At 33.1% G+C, this 17,774-nt stretch overlaps 1 protein-coding gene across 1 annotated transcript; it reads left to right on the forward strand.

The window, feature by feature from the left end:
• The first annotated feature begins 320 nt into the window (after positions 1–320).
• On the forward strand, positions 321–14,853 carry LOC110106648. Its single transcript, XM_020836600.2, has 8 exons — positions 321–596; positions 709–764; positions 6,248–6,410; positions 6,764–6,852; positions 11,501–11,633; positions 13,347–13,439; positions 13,607–13,709; positions 14,303–14,853. The coding sequence occupies exons 1-8, from the start codon at positions 447–449 to the stop codon at positions 14,641–14,643; spliced, it is 1,128 nt and encodes a 375-aa protein (XP_020692259.1). The 5' UTR covers positions 321–446; the 3' UTR covers positions 14,644–14,853.
• The last annotated feature ends 2,921 nt before the right edge of the window (positions 14,854–17,774 follow it).

A 17,774-nucleotide genomic window follows, 5' to 3' on the forward strand; every position in this document is an offset into this window, starting at 1 on the left:
TTCAGGCCATACAGCGCGTCGCTTCCAGGGGACGCCCTAGCATTAACACAATTTCTTAAATGATTCATGTCATTATTGTTCGACAAATTTTATGCTGACTGTCGACTACCTAACGCAACCCTCCACTTTTCTCATCCAGAACTTGGGACCTGTCAATGACAGTGTTGATATTTTACATACAATAAATAATATATACAAAACTAATATACAATATATATTAATCTTATGTTAACATAACTCTAATAAGTCGGAAAGCCACACTTAATAATTTCTCTCATAAATGAGATAATTTTAAGAGCTATTTTTCTGAATCCCAGAAAATTACATCGATACGGGACGGCCTCTCCCCGCTCGCTCTCTCGCTCCTCTGCAATCGCTTTGCCCACTGCCACCGGCCGTCGATATACTGTATTGCCAGTGAACTTAGGTTTATTCAAGGAAATGAAATGTTCTCCATATGCACTTCGCCTAGGCACTCATTTCTTCTAGAGAGATGGAAAGGCAGGCAGCTGCGGGCCTCCTTCATTTCCGCCACACGGACGATCGGTGTCGCTCCTTGGCGAATCCCTTGTTCCATGAACGACAATTCAACTCTCGTATGTTCTTTTTCTGAAATTTTGGCATCGTTCTTCCCATTCTTCTTTTTCGTTAATTCTTTGACTCGTATGGGTGATCAATCCCTTCAGAAAAATTTCTATCTTCTTGCAGCATGATTTTGATCCTTCCAAGGAGCTACTAGAGCTTGAAGTGGATTCACGCCCGAGGTTTGGCCTTTTATGTTCTTCATACTGCAATGATATTTTAGTTTGTCCTGGGAAAATGTTATTCTGGTTGATTATTTTCCATTATTCATTCCAATGGTTGTGTATCCTGAATTTTGCGGCAGTGCTTCAGAACACATGAAAAATTTTTCTCATCTGCTTCCCTGAAAAGAATTGTTCTTTTTGCAAAGTTTTGTATGCTAAGTTTTTTAGTGGAAAATAAGTTGAACCCTATTTGAGACTTCCAGGAAAGCAAATATGTGAGAGGGGAATGAAAATTCGATTGGATATCTTAACCTCTTAATGAAATACTATAAAGAAGGCAACCAATTCCATTGTGGAGAAGGTTAAAATATCATGCCCCCTCACTAAACCTTATCTCAACCTTCTATTAGACGGCGAAACCTAAGTTCAATAGTAGAAGATGAACTACATAAGTTTCAGATCACTGTTAGGGTAGTTAGAACAGTTGTTGTAGTCGATCGTTTATCTAGTGAGTAATTATCTCACCAGTGTTGCTGCTTGGAGCAACTTATATCAACCATGTTAACTTTTAGATCAGAAGGTTAAGGAAATGAGGTTGATTAAAGTTTTTTTTTTTTTTTTTAATTCAAATTGGGAAGGCTTTTTTTTTTTTTTTTAACTTCACATTGGAGGTCTGAAGGAGGTTGGAGATCTTTTTTGTTTTATTTTGATTGATGACTCTTGTGATATATTAGCTAAAGAACAATTGATTATTGTATCACATTATGTTAATCAGCAATGTCATGCTGTTAAGTGTTCTTTAGATATTGAACCTGTCTTATAGATAAGGTTGTGATTTTCGGAACAAAGTTGGGTTTTGACGGGATATGAAGTGAAATCAGAGAATTTGCTAAAATGTTTAAAAACTCAAGGAAGAAGGAGAAGGATGGAATGATCAGTACACACAACCAAAGGAGGAAGAGCATGCTAAACATCATTTCTTTCCAATAATCATAATTGACTATTACATAAATCTTGAACTAATTCTACAAGATTAAATTAATAATTAAGTAATTCTAATCTACTATTTAACCATGTTCCCTATGATAATTAAAAGAAAGAAAAATAACAATTAAATTTGAAGTAATAAAAGAAAGATAATGATAATTTAATTACGCTACATCAAATACACTCATATGCAATTATATATTTGCAATAGAAAGTTAACATATAATGCATTTTTAAATTCTAAATAAACATCTTAAATTAGTGAAATATGTGATGGGCATTTAAGCTTTTGTTTATCAATAAATTTTTGAACAATATACTAATTATAACTGAGAAATATTGGCTATTATACTATTCATATGCGATATTCATATTATCTTTTTTCAATAAATTTATAAAACCAAACTTAAATACTTTTGCAAAATAAATTTTACTAGCAACAACAATTATTTGATCTTTTAAAAACTAATAAAATAGTTTTCTTTTCAAATTTCCTCAATAATTAAAATGCCAAAATGTATAATAAAATATGTATTTATGAAATATATATTTAAATTCACATAACTTTATAAGAATTTTGAATTTTTGTCTACTAAGTGGTAGAGGAATAGGTTGAGCTTTTTGTTTCATGATGGGTGATTCATGCTTGTATGTAGAGAGAGAAAGAGAGATAATTCATAGGGAAATTAGCAGTGGATGAAATTTGTATGCAAGTTTGTTAGGATTGTGCATAATCAATTGAGTTTGATGGGGAAATTAATTAACTAATATAAGAGGGGAAGGGCCCAAGTGGATGAAAAGGTTTGAAGGATATGGGAAGATTTACATGAATAGATAAATAGAAACATAGAGAGAGAGAGAGAGAGAGAATCATGAATTGCCAACAATATTAATGCAAAGAATGGGAAGGGTTGGAGGTTTTGGAGATAAGGTGAATATTGTAGGAGAAATTATAAATGAGGAAGTCATAACAATAGAGAGAGAGAGAGAGAGAGAATGCGACTTGGTTTTAATTTTAGAATGTTAAACATGGTACACATGTGGATATTAATGGAATAATTTTATGAAGTTGAAAGAGAAATGGTAAAGTTTTTACAAAGAGATTTACTGCTTAATATTAAGAGAGAGAGAAAGAAAAAATGAGCTAGGTGGGAGTTCAAGGAGTGCTCCCTCTTGATAGCATGGAAAAAAAATGAGCTAGGTGGGATTCCAAGGAATGCTCACTTCTGGTAGCATGGAAAAAATATGATGGCTACATATTTATAAAGTTAGCACAAAAATAAAGCATTTAAAAACTTCTATGCATAATATTTTTGAACATAATGGTGGATGGGTGACTAAGTTTTTAAATTATAATATTTTTTTTAAGAAACACAAAAAATACTCTAAAATTGGCAATGCCAGTTCCAAATCCAAATGAACAAAGTTGAGGCTTAGCTCTATCATTAGAAACTTATAAGAACTCATAAGTCATCAGCGCTGTCATCACTAAGGGGTTTTTCATTTGAATCATCATTATGATGAACTGCTCTCTCCCCTTCCTCCTCTCCTATAGAGTCCAATGTCGGGCATTTACTTCAAGATTTATATAAGTTTTAATATATATATAGCATGAGGCGTAAGCCTCATGCCAGTGAGGCGAGGCTAGCCTCAAGGCGGGCCTCAACCAAGTTGAGGCGCAAGCCTCATAAAATAAACTCGAGGCGCAAGCATTGAGGTTTTTTTACTGGAATTTCACAAAGGTGGGCCTCAAGGCGAGCCTCATATTGTGCAATTTTAAACCATGCATCCTTGACAACTTCTTGTATGATTTACACATTTTATATAGGAAGTCACTTCCTTAAATTAATAGAAAATAAATTGATTTAATAAAATTAATGAATGCTTATTATGAAGCAAGGAAAACTATGAGTCAGAAGCTCTTAATAAAATGTGTGAAGTTTATGGTAAATGATCAATGATGAGGATATTTTATTAGAAATATTAAGATACTTATATAATAACTATAAGATGATTTTTTCGCACTACAAATTAGCTTTTTTTTTTCCTAAGACAAAATTGCAATAAACTTTTCAACTGTAATATAGCGTGTCCTTGATGGGACATCAAATCATGGAAAGCATATCAGTGACGTGGCCGACGATCTACGGCCACGATCGCGCCGATCTATTTTTGATTCCTCATATGTATTAGTTTTATTTATTTTCTTTATGTATTTGTTTTAGTTTCATTTCCCTTTTTTTCCCTTACTTAAAAGGTTTGTCATGTGTAAGCCCTAAGGAATATGTTGTCTTTTTTTTTTCCTGTTCATTGTATGAGGCTATATAGCCTCATACAATACAACAATGTTGTTGTATTGTATGAGGCTATATATAGCCCCTTTATGTTTCTTTTGAAGGAATGAATGAATTTTAATGAAATTTCTGCACATTGAGTTCTTGTGAGAGCTTGAGGGTCTTTGGAGAGAAATCCCTTGGAGAGGGAAGCGGATCACGCACCAACCTTGGAAGAGTCCGGGTTCGTGGCTAGTTTCTTCTTGTCTTCCTCCTCTTTCTCTCTCCCTTCCCTTCTACTCCACGACCCCCTCCAAATTTCCCACCGCCTGCTACATCCACCACCCCACCGCCGACCAAGGTCCTTTCCCCACTCCGCCTAGCCGCCGGCCATCCAAGGTGGTTCCCCTTGATTGGGTGACCCACTTAATTCCTCCACCTAACCCTAATCCAGACCCTAGCCTAGCCGCCGTCCTCCCCTTTCCCCCTTGCTTCCAAATTTTCAATTCCCTCATCATTACTTTCCTATCCTAGATTTTCTCTTTTGGAAAGGTTTACAATTTCAATTATTCAAATCAAATTTGAATTTTGAAATGTTTCCTAAAATAGAATCCTCTTTTAGGAAATTTTCTAAAAATCAAATCCAAATTTAATTTGAATTAGATTAGAATTAAATCCTATGTCCTAATTTGAGAATCCAATTTAAGAAAGTCATAACCCTTGCTTATTTCCCCCAAATTCTCTCCCTATGCCATCGGCCCCATGCTTGTCCCCTTCTTGACTAGTTTCCAAACTTCAAGCCTCTCTCTTTGGGAAGACTTCAAAGTTTCTCCCTCTCTCCTAACTGCCCCCTTCCTCTCTCCAAATCCCCATTAAATCCTTTCCAAATTAAAGGATTAATTAGGGGAAAGAATTTATTAATTCCCTCCATCCTTTCTCCCCAAAATCTGAACCAATTTCTTCACCAAGTCTCTTCCTTTGGCTGGCCACCTCTCACCCTTTCCTCCCCTTGAATTCTTGAGAGAAACTTCTTTCTCTCAAAGGGAATCTTCAAGGAGAGCAAGAACGTCGTCTACAACACTTCAACACTACGAAATCGATGCATGGCCAATCCCGATCTTGACTCCGATTTCGTCTACAACGAACAAAGCTTCGTCGACATCCTCCGGTCACCTTTCTTCGACGTCAATCCGGAAGTAGACAATTCCGCCAAGGAGTACTTGGAGCGTATCATCTTCACCTTGTTCAAAGCCATCGAAGAGCAGCTATCCACCGTTCAGTGGAAAATCACCACCGTCCCATGGAGAGGGTGAATTTTTCCTCATGTTCAATTTTCTCCTAATCTTCTTCTCTTGTAGGTTGTGAATCAAGCACAAGGAATCGTGCAAAGCTATTTGTCAATGCTTAGTAAACGTAGGGTATGAGTTTTGACTTTCTATGCTTTCTAATCTCATTGTTAACCTAGGGATGCTATTGAAAATCTTCTTAATTTGCATATGTTGAAATTCTAATTGCTTTGGTGATCTTAACTTTTAGCGTGTGATTTGGCCTAAGCGAAGCCACCTCTCTTTTGTTTTCAATTATCATTTAGTAGCTAACGTTTTTAATTCTTATTTATCTTACTTGAAGAGTGCAACATCTTATTTCATTTAAATCAATACCTAGTCCTACATCAGTCCTATACTTTGTTTGATAGTGTTTCTTCATCTATTTCCTCCTAAAAATAGAGCAAAAAGCATTGAAAAAAAAGCATCACCCATTCTTCTTTCCCATTTCCATGTCACATTTAACACATTTTTTTTCAAAAGAGAATATATTGACAATTAAGCACTACGCATATTGAGCGAAATTTTTAGATCAAGTGTGATTGTTGAGTTGCTTATGCCTTGTTTAAAAGTTTGTTAATTATATTCTGCCACTAGGAGATTCTATAGAAAATTGTTTTACATTGCTATTTTAATTACTGATTTGTATGGTCGGAGTTAATTATTGACAAAACCAAGGTATTTGCTATTTTAATCATTTTGTTTTGAAAACATTTTTTTTATCTCTCTTCATCATGGAACCTCAATAAAGGTAAAATCATGAATATAGCTAACTATTACAGTGCATCAAAATTTTTATGTGACCCAAACGACTGAATATATATGCATGATTTGCTCGCAAAGAAATATAGATGCTACTAAAACATGTTTATAGATTTGCTTTCTCTAATATATCTAGCATGATTTGCTTTCATAGGAATGTTAGACCATTTCCAGAAAAGGTGAGATCATGGTTTGGTCCAAATGGCCAGTACATCAGAGAGTTACCTTGTCCAGGTTGTCGGGGAAGGGGTTATACACCATGCCCCGAGTGTGGAGTTGATAGATCAAGACCTGATTGTTTTCAGTGTACTGGAAAGGTGCCTTTTTGTGTTTATTTGAGTATTGTTGCCCATGATTGTTGCTTCTTAAACTTGTTATTATATATTGCAGGTTATAATTTAAACAAACTGTTGTTTGTTTTGATGATTAGAATAATTCATACATGAGGAATTCTATCAAACAAATATGCACGTCATGTCATATTCTTTGTAATTACTCTTAATAATTTCATAAATATTCACATTTAATAAAATAATATGAAGTTATTGTCTTATATTCAAATCTTCTCTAATTACAATATGCGCATTGCTTTCTATTGAAATGATTTTAAGTTTGATGTTTTGTTTCACAACAATAAATGTGACAAAAATCAATTTTAAATTCATGACAGGGCGTTAAGACATGCCGGCAATGCTTGGGAGAGTGTGTGATCTGGGAAGAGTCATACGATGAGCGACCTTGGGAGAAAGCTCGATCTAGGTGAAACTATGATATACTTGAATTAAATTTGTGCTATTAGATGCATATAATTAACCAGTATTATAATGGAAATTCCTACTGCCTTTAGTCTATAATTAAAAACCAATTTAGTTTTTTTTTCCTTGCATGATTAATCTCTATTGACTTTGGTCAAATTTCTATTAAATTGATTTAGTTTATATCATTCTAGACATAATATATATATAATATATATATATCATATATATATATATATATATATTATAATATATATATATATATATATATATATAATCAATCAAGTATCTAATTTACAAAATCATTTATTTGCAAACTTACCATTAGGTTTGAAATGTTGTCAACTCTTGGAATTCAATCTACTGAAACTTTAACCTACGCGGTCTAACTTGCCTACCACGTGCTTCTATGAAGTCAACTACAAGTTTTGAACAACCGTTATCCTACTAATGGGGTCGGCTACATGAAATCCATTTTTTTTTTTTTTCATTTATGTTCTATTTAAGAGTCAAATTCTTATTTAACTCTAATAAAAAATGTCATTTTTAATACTTTCTAATAGTTTTTTTCCAAACTACCTCTACCTTTCTTTAACCTAGGTTGGATTTAATATATATTCAAATAAACTAAAAAAAAAGAAATAGCATGATATGCTTATTCTGGGCTAGACAAAAAGGTTACATTCATTAGCATATACATGGCTAGTATATTTACTGAATAGGAACACTTGTAGAAATCAAAATTAACTTGGCTGAATTTGAATTTCAGCACGGTTCAAAACCAGAAATAAGATGAAATTGGTGGAAACACTAACAATAAACAATTATATTGATAATAGATGGAAAGAAAAACAAGATACAATTGATCCTCAATTGACGAGGAGGATCCGACTTCTTGTCCAAATCTCTAGACGTCGCTAGAGCCCAAAAACAATGAAGAACAACTAAATTTAGTAAAATATTCAAAACTCTAATCCTAGGAAGCTGAGTAGAATGTATTGAAGCAAACATTGAAAGGTAGAATGTATTGAACCAAACATTGAAAGAGCATCCAAGTTAAAAATCAAGCACGGTTTCTGCTTGAAAAAAATTCTTTTCATTTCTCCTTTGCACCAAGTTGCATGAATAGCCAAGTGAGCTCCACTTATTGGTCATTGTTCTGGACTTATTCACTTTGATTTCTCGACCCAAATATCCTGTTTGTGTATCTTGTCTAAATAATCAATTATTTGGCTTATTACATCATAAAATGATTTATTATTGTCTTGGAATGAAACCCTGAGGTATGTTGCTCAAGAATTGGAGAAATTATTATGTGCGGAGTTTGGACATAGCTCTATGTACGGACTTTCAAAAAATACCTGACATGTGGATATTTAATATTTATATTTATTATTTTTCTTAGCGACCTGCACCCAATCGAGGACAAACTCGTTTTTACCTTTTTAAAAAATAAATCTCGAAAGCATCCAAATATTTAGGATTTTGTGAGCGGAATATCACATTTTACCTACTGAGAAAGAAAATGAGAAACAAGGGGAAGGAGATGAAAATGTGGTATGCAAAACGGTCCAGGAGACTTACTACAACTAATCATGGGAGAAAAATTAGGGTTATTATTGGTAAATTTTAAACTCATTCCAATTTTACTATGTTTTAATGTAATATATAATTTTTTAGGGTTTAGGATGTATTCTTCATTATTTATATGTCGAATGCTGCAAAAAACATTAGTTAATGTAAATTAGTAAATATATATATATTTAGGATTTAGGGTGTATTCGTCAAACTATGTGTAATAGTGAAATTATGTTAGAAATGTTTTTTTTTCTAATACATATCGTGTATTGCTATGTACAATCTTATATATAAGCTTATAGCAATACACAGAAAAATTATGTTGTAAATGTGTTTATTTTTTGTTAATAAACATTGTGTTGAGCTTTGTATTATTGTGTATTGTTGTGTTTTACTATGTATTGCTATGTATTACTATGTATCATATGTATTCCTATTAATTGAGCTGTGTATTGCTGTTAATTGAGTTGTGTATTGATGTCTATTGAGTTGTGTATTATTGTGTATTATTTTGTATTGATGTATTATTGTATATTACTATGTATTGATTTTTCAATTCTTGACATATCATGTTTAATATCAATTGCAGAATATGTTGATGATGTCTCGCTATCCATGTTGAATGCAGCATCTTTGTTTGGTAATCCAATAACAAGAGCCACATCATCTACAGTGAATGGTAGCTCATACCTCTTGACGATGAAGTATTGTTTTGACACATCCCATAATAACAATATCATTTATATTAGAGGAACATTCTGCTGGAAGTTAGTGATCTCCAGAAATTGATGTAGATGTAATTCCTTTAATCTGCCCATGAAATTCTTGCCAAAACTTTTAACCAAAGAGTTGCAAGTAACTCTAAATGTTGATGTTCTATAACGAAAAGTGATCTTTGGAACATACATTTGCAACATGTATAGGGTTTTAACAACATTTTGATCATAATATCTATAATAAATAGCTATGCAATACACAACAATACACAGCAATATACAATAATACACAACTAAATACACAGCAATACATAACAATACACTGCAATACACAGTAATACACAGCAATACATAGTTAAATACACAGCTTTGTATACTGCAATACATAACAATACACAATAATACACAGTAATATACAGCAATACACAGCAATGCATTGTTTGTATTAAGAAAAAAAATATCATGTTTGACATAAATTTTTCATAAACCCTAAACCCTAACAAACATTTTACATAAACCCTAAATCCTAACAAGTATTTTACATAAAGCATTTGCATAACCAATAGCTTTGGCATATCACATATCCAGTGAAGATAAATCTGACCTTAACTTCAGCGTCCGCTCCTAATAATTTCTCTTAGAATATGATAGTGATCCCTGTTCGAAGTTGAATAGCTCCTGAACTGAGAAGCTTAAAAGGAAACGACAATGAAAAACAAAACGACTCTGAATGGTGGGACTTTTGTAATGTCGCGATTTTAAAATTTTCATGAATTTGGTTAAAATATTTCACCATTGCACCGGGTCAGGTCATTGGGATGCCCGTGTAAACATTTTATTGGAGTCCGGACGTAGAGCTACGTCTGAACTCTGCACGTAATAATTTCTCCAAGAATTGTGTGCTAAAATTTTGTACTTCAATAAATCTTTGAATTCATATAGCTTAGTGTCCTTGATGAATAGCTTTATACTCATTCATATCAATGTTTAAAATTGTGTATTCAGGTATTGAGGCGTTTTTCATTCGTGAGGCGTGGCGTAAGCCTCAAGGCGTAAGCCTCAAAATGAAAAGATTGCGTAAACATAAAATGATAAATTTTTTATATACTAATGAATGAATAATATAAAACATAAAAAAACATAAGATATGAAGTGAAATCAAAATATCCCAATAATAAGACAACATGAAATATAGTTCAACTCAAAATTCTATCTTTCCCAAATCTCAATATTCTTTTCATTAAAATATAATTTCAATTTCCAAAAATAAATAGCAATGACATATCACATAAGAACTCATAAGTCATCAGCACTGTCATCACTAAGGGGTTCTTCATTTGAATCATCATTATGATGAACTGCTCTCTCCCCTCCCTCCTCTCCTATAGAGTCCAATGTCGAGCATTTACTTCAATATTTATGTAAGTTTTAATATATATAGCGTGAAGCGTAAGCCTCATGCCAGTGAGGCCAGGCGGGCCTCAACCAAGTTGAGGCGCAAGCCTCATAAAAAAACTCGAGGCGTAAGCATCGAGGCGTTTTTTACTGGAATTGCGCAAAGGCGAGCCTCATATTGCGCAATTTTAAACCATGATTCATATAAGACTCATTGCTTACACAATCGAACATGCTTGAACAAAAGTTAAAAAGCTGCTTAGATAAATGAGCAAATTTGAATACAATCTCACATGTTCATTTATGATTATGAATATGCTCAGTTATTGTTTAACATATTGTTGGATAATAACTCAATAAAATATAAATTTAATGATTGAGTAATTGCTTATTTGTTAACTGTTGTGTAATTATATCAATTTTGTTATATTTTATGCACCTTAAAAATTATGCATATTATTATAAGTATAAGTAAGATGAAAATATCCAACAAATGACTAGATATAGAGATTAAAATATTTTCTTAATAACTTTTGAATTCACCAAATGACTTAATACCAATTAAATATGTCAATTTTGATTAAAATCTATAAATTCAATTATGCCTAATATTAAGGCTTTATATGTAAATCATTAATATCATGCTTATTATTAATTAGGATCAATTAAAGCTTGATTATGACTCATATTCAATATGGAAACTAATAAACAAGCTTGAATAAAATTATAAAACTTAGATTTTATTTAAGTTTAACTTGAACTCGATAAATAAATGATTGAACTTGAACAAGATAGTACTTAGCTCGACTCAGTTCGTTTATAGCCCCTTGTTTTAAATTGCTATGAGGTGGTACAATATGGATACTCTCCATGAACGAATAATGTTATTTATAAAACTTCTTTGATGATTTAAGGCTTAACTTGTATTTGTATATCATACCTATTTTTTCATTCACCTGTCAGCTCTCTCTTTAAAGTGAAAGAAGATGATGAGGTCGACAGACTAGACATAAAGGTGGATGCTGGGAGAAAATCTAGAAGAATATATCGATCACCAACTCCTGAAGTTAGTTTGAAGATCAGCAGATCATTGAGAGTTAGTTTCTTTCTTGAAAATCTTCCCTATTTTTCTTTGGATTTCATATGATAGGTTGTATGTTGCCAATTTAATTGTTTTTATATGGACTAGGCTAACTTCTCCCTTTGAATGACTGGTCTCATGCTATAATGTGCAAAGAAAGAGCTACAAAGTGCTTGAGTGAAACTCCAAAAAAATGTACCCTTACATTGTAAAGAGATTACTCATGTCTCATGAATAAAACAAATTGAGGGGGACTCAAAGCTACACTAATTTATTTATGTGAGATTGCACTGTTAAATTTATGCTTAGTTTGATAAAGAGAATTTATATGTTTATTTATCATCTTGCCATCAGAAGATTATTTATGTGGTAGATTATTTATGTGGTACTCAATTGCACAGCTCATTCTCTGATTTTATAATTCTACTAAATACTTAAATAGCAAAGAACTCATTAGAATCTAGGATTGCAGCCTCATATAACTATGCCCATTGTTATAATTTAGGAGGTGAAGTCTTCAAGGCTTTGTGCTTTACAGTAATGCCAATTGTTTTGCTCGGCATTATATTTGGTTCTCGTTGAACTCTGCTACTTGGAGATTTGTGGGAACCTTTCTCTCATCATGTTTCATTAGTTTCATGGTGCATCATTATCATCATATGCAGGAAACTTAGGTCAACTATCTGTCACTGAATTTTATTAGTTCTCCATTTGTTGCTGTTGAATATTAAATGAAGTAATAATTATATTTTTGATGCAGTCAAGGCTAGCTATTTTATGTTTTTTTTTTTTTTTCACTTGTGTTTCTAGCTCTCTTTCTCCTGTGGTTGTTCGTTACTTGTTTTTAGCTCCTCGATTGCCTGTTGGCCCTTTAGTTTTCCCTGTTGGCTCACTATTTTCCTGTTAGATTTCGGTTTCCCTGCTGCTGGCCCTTCGGTCTCCCTGCTGGCTCAGATTCCCTGCTTTCTCGATTTCCTTGCTACTGGCTGTTTGTCTTTTACTCCTTGTTGATTCCTATAAATGATGTTTTGACTTCCCTTCATGGTGGCTATTTGATTGAGTTCTTTTGGCTGCTTGCGTGGCTCATTTAGGAGAGCATTTAATGTATTTTCCCCCTTCCTCTCCAGTATAAAGTTGCTGATTTCCTTTGTGAAAGAAAGAGATTTGATGAATTTTTTTAATGTGAAACCTCCGGATTTTTAGCTTGCGAGTATCCTCTTCTACCTTTCCTCTACTAATTCATCTTGGACTTCTATCTACGTCTTCTCTCCACGGTTTTCATTCCGCTTGTATCCTTCTCGAAACTTTTATAAGTTGCAAAGTATTTTTGTTTTCTGATTTATTGAAATTTGAAGTGTTGTTTTGACCTGTTTTATGGGAAGGGGTAAGGTGTTGTTTTGTTCTGTTTAATGTAAATTTAAAGTGGTGTGTTATTTTGTTCTATCGATGTTTATTTTTGTTATATTAAAAGGAAGTTTGCAATTTGCATTCCTAGAACCAAGGTTGTTTTTCGGTTGCATCAATTTTGCAATCGTTTTACTCAATTTATGGTCATGTTATCTTTGTTTTATTCATTTTACTACTTAATAGTTCTAAATTGAATTTTATCTCTTCTTATCTCCCTTGTACATATGCTAACTACATCACTATTACCTTGTTTTTAATAAATTCTTTACTGTTTGAATATAATTATCACTCAATTTATTCTTCCTAATTTCATGATTGCAGAGTCTAAATGCTAAAACTGGGCTATTCAGCAAGAGAATGAAGATGATACACCAAGATCCAGTGCTATATGCGCAGAGAGTGTCTGCAATCAAGGTTTTGATCTTTGAATAACTGACTTCTTTTCTGAAACATTTTTCACATTCTTTCATGTGCAAAAGTTATAGCAGTTCCTTCTAGTTACTTATTTTAGTTTGTCTTTACATTTTAAATTTGCTTCGTTAGATTAAATTCCCTTTTATTTTTATTTCATTTCTTGAAAGAAAACAAAAGGAACTCCTGCAGCAAGGAAACGTGCTTCTGAAATCTCCAAAGCTTACTTCAGTGATCCAGAGAACCGTCTTAAGAGAAGCATGGCAATGAAAGGTTATTATGTTGAAGCTACATTGTTCATCAACAAAAACAATATGTACGCATGCAGCATCTCTACATACATTTTTTGTGATAGACACATGCATTCAGCATATGAGCTAAACAAGTCATGCATAGAAGCAATATGAATGATTTCTTTTTTCCTTGGCATATGATCCATATTTATGCATAAAACTAGGCCTCATTTTGGAAAAAAAAATATTTTGTGCAAAGTCCGGAGACCAATAAAAATGCGCCACGTCAAGTATCGAGCTCGGTATCCCTCAGTACCTAAGCATAATCGGATAGGAGAATCAACCGGTGTCCGCACAAAATAATAGCTCTCATTTTGGACGGCTTTTTTACTGTTTCTTAAAACAACTTTCTAGTACAAAAGCTTTAATTTTTATACTAAAAAGTTGTTTTAAGAAGCAGTAAGAAAGACACCCCAAACGAAGCGTAAAACATCATTTGCATATTTGTGTTTATATGTTTCTTTGGCATAGAATGGCAAACCATTTAGGGGATTCTTAAAACAAAATATAACTACAAGAGATCCCAAATGGCGCCCGTTCATCATTCATTTTGATGTTTTGTCGATCCTGCAGGAGTAAAGTTCTACTGCAGCCACTGTGGGGAGGAAGGACATAGAAGACACTATTGCCAAGTACTAAGGGGGGCTTCAAGTGAGATGAGGTTCAGGTGTTCGTTGTGCGGGGCACGGGGACATAACCTTCGCACGTGTGGAAGATCAACAATGAAAAAAGAACAAAGCCGGCAAAGCAAGCCTTGTAAGGTGGAAGAAGGTAACTCTGGTAAGGCTAAGAGGAGTTACTCCTGCAAGTTGTGCTTGGGAAAGGGGCATAATAGTAGAACTTGCCCTGCTAGGAAAGTTAGTGGAGAAATAAGCACAAAGGTTGTAATGCCTGAACAAGTGACTATGAAGTAGGGGTGTATGAAGCTATTTGTGAGCCAGTTTGAGCTCTCGACTCCATAAATGGCTCGTGAACTGAGCTAGCGAGTCAAGTTTGAGCTGACCCTGACTCGACTCGTTAACTGGCGAGTAAGCTCGTTTAAAAAATATTAATAAAAGATGCACTTAAAATATATTAACATTTATAATTTTAAGTGCAAAGTTAAAAATATTTTAAAATTTTATTCTCATTTTCTTTGTTAAGTTATTTTTTATTATTTGCTACTTCTTTCTCATGTTTTTATTATTTTAAATTATAACAATTGTTGGAATTATAATTATTCTCTTTCATTTTAAATGAGCCGGCTCGTGAGCTGTAAAATAAAGCTTGAGCTTGAGCTGGAATTGGATTAATTAATCAAGCTCAAGTCAAGGGTAACTCAAGCTCAGCTCGACTCGTTTACATACTACTATAATTGCTTTACCAAATATTAATTTAGAAAAAAATATTAATTTTTAATGTAAAACATACTATGATTATTGTTTGGTTTACTGTTTCAGCTATTGTCATCAATTTTAGAGTTAGATCTTGAAGAATCTGAACAGTTGTAAAGAACAATGAGAACAGAGAAAAAATTGCCTTGGATATCCTTGTTAGTTTTTTGGTCCGGATGGAGTTTAAAATTCTTAGATTTTAATTAAAATTAATATAATTGATATATCATAAAAAAATTATCTTGATTGAGCATGAATCTTGAGGCAAATTTATATTAAAAACATTTAAATTTAAATTTATGATCATATGAACTTTGATTTCAGCAAACTTATAGTCAAATTAAATGTCTTGAAAAGATGAATCCAAAGACATCAAATTCAACTCAATTTGAGCCCAAATGGGGACCCAAAGCATATTTTGAAGGTTTAAATCTTAAATTAGATGATCAAATGATCACTAAATGTGATATGCTTATAGTCGAATTGAGTGGCTTGACGAGGCGAATCCAACGAGCCCAAGATTACCAAATTCTGACATCATTAAGACACTCAAATACTCGATAAACGGTCTATGATTAAGAGAGTTGATATTGGTCATCTATTGAAAATATTCTCAACTTGTCCTTGATCCTCTCCTTATTTGTTGGTCATATCATTCCTAAAAAATTATAAATAGTCTTAATTCTTCACATGAAGAGAGAGAAAGCAAGGAAGAGAATGAAGAGAAATCATAATTCTATTAACATCGACCATTGTCGAACTTTTGTTGGATTTATGCCTGGCCATCGGCTATCTTCGGACATCCGCCCGGCCACCAACTATAACCGGACTTCTGCTCGGCCTCCAATTAATGCTGAATTTACGTTCAGCCGCCAACTATCGCATGACTTTCGCTCGACTACAAGATTTCGTCGGGCTTTTACTAACTGATGCCTAATTTACGCCCAGCCATCGACTGTCATCGGACTTATGCCTGGCTGCCATTCATCGCCGGATTTCTGCCCGGCCACCACTTATCACCCGACTACGATCTCTCTTACTTTCGTCGCCTGCCTACGATCGTCCTTCCGACCACCTGCACCCGACTACAGTATTTTCGATCTCTGTCGCATAACTACGATGCTTCCAACTACCATCACCCAATTATGGTCTTTACGACCTCTGTCGCCCACCGATAACGGTCCTTCTGACCACCGTTGTCCGACTGTGATCATTCTGACCACCGTCATTCGACTAGTCCTTCTGACCACCATTGCCCGATTATGATCTTTTCGACCTTTATCGCCCACCTACTATGGTACTTTCGACCACTGTCGCTCAACTACAGTCTTTCTGACCTATAGAAATAAAGAAAATTGTAATAAATAAAATAAAAATAAGAAAAATATAAAATAAACATTTATGAACTCATAAAATCACAATGAACAATAAACAAAATAAATATTTCATTTAACAACACATCTTCACACCCAAATTAAATAAATCTCTTAATTTAACTAAAACATTAAAAAAGTTATTAAAAATTCAATAAAAATTAGAAAAATATGAAACAAACTTCTACGAACACATAAAATTATAACAAACAATAGTATAGATTAAGTAAAATATTAATAGAACAAAAAATAATTTTAATTAAGAGTATTCTCAGAATATTCATCTCTTTTGAGATGTATTAATCATAGGGGATTACTCTTATGGGAAACCTATTCCTATAGAATAAAATAATATCTTTCTTGTTATCATAAGGTAGGGAAATGATCTCCATGAACGTACTTTTCAAATCCATTTTTGTTTTCAAATGCCTTTTTAAAAGTGTTATTATCATTTCCTCATATGATACGACATTCTTCTTGATAGTTTATTTTAGAGATTGCATATTTTTTAAAACTCATTCTTCTCTTCAAATCATTTATAGAATAGCTAAACATGGTTGCGTTAAAATTATATTAGCTTAGAAGCATAATATATCATTCATAGTCCTGGACTATTTAGGATTTATGTCAATCTCATTTCTAAATAAATAGCAGCTAACATATCTGTTATAAATACTTGAGTCATGGTTTTAAATCGATTAGGAGTTGTAACTAGCAATCTCACTCCTAGCGGGAGTATAAGTTCAGAAGAGTCAGGCATTCCCAAAACTCCCTTACAAAGAGTCAAAGATATAAGACCCATTTCATTATTATGTACATTATTAGAATTTATTTGAATCACTTGTCTATACTAGTTAACCAATGTTTCAGGTTTCAAGGCAGACTCAAAATCGTAAGTCTTCACCCTTTCGAGAACACAATTCCAGCTTATTAATAAAACATCAACTTAAACAATAAACTCTATATTAAACTGTAAACTCTAGCATATGGCAGGCTAAGGTTGCCCCTGAGCTTCTCAAAATCTGTTCTACCTACTTTTCTCCTTTTACTCACTAATAAGAATTGTTTAAATGTTGCACTTTTTCCTTCAAAAATTTCAATTTATTCTCTAATTCTCTACACTGTAATCAAAGGGTGTGAAATAAATGCTTAAATTGAGTCTTCTTAAGAGTTCCTCTTTTAATATATAATTAATCATAGGGGTTTACCCATACGAAGTGAGAACTCCATATTAAAATAAACTTTGTTTTATTCTAATAGGAAAAAATAACTAGAAATGTGGATATTCTTTTCAAACAC

Source organism: Dendrobium catenatum, unplaced genomic scaffold, assembly GCF_001605985.2.
Source record: "Dendrobium catenatum unplaced genomic scaffold, ASM160598v2 fragScaff_scaffold_998, whole genome shotgun sequence".
NCBI lineage: Eukaryota > Viridiplantae > Streptophyta > Magnoliopsida > Asparagales > Orchidaceae > Dendrobium > Dendrobium catenatum.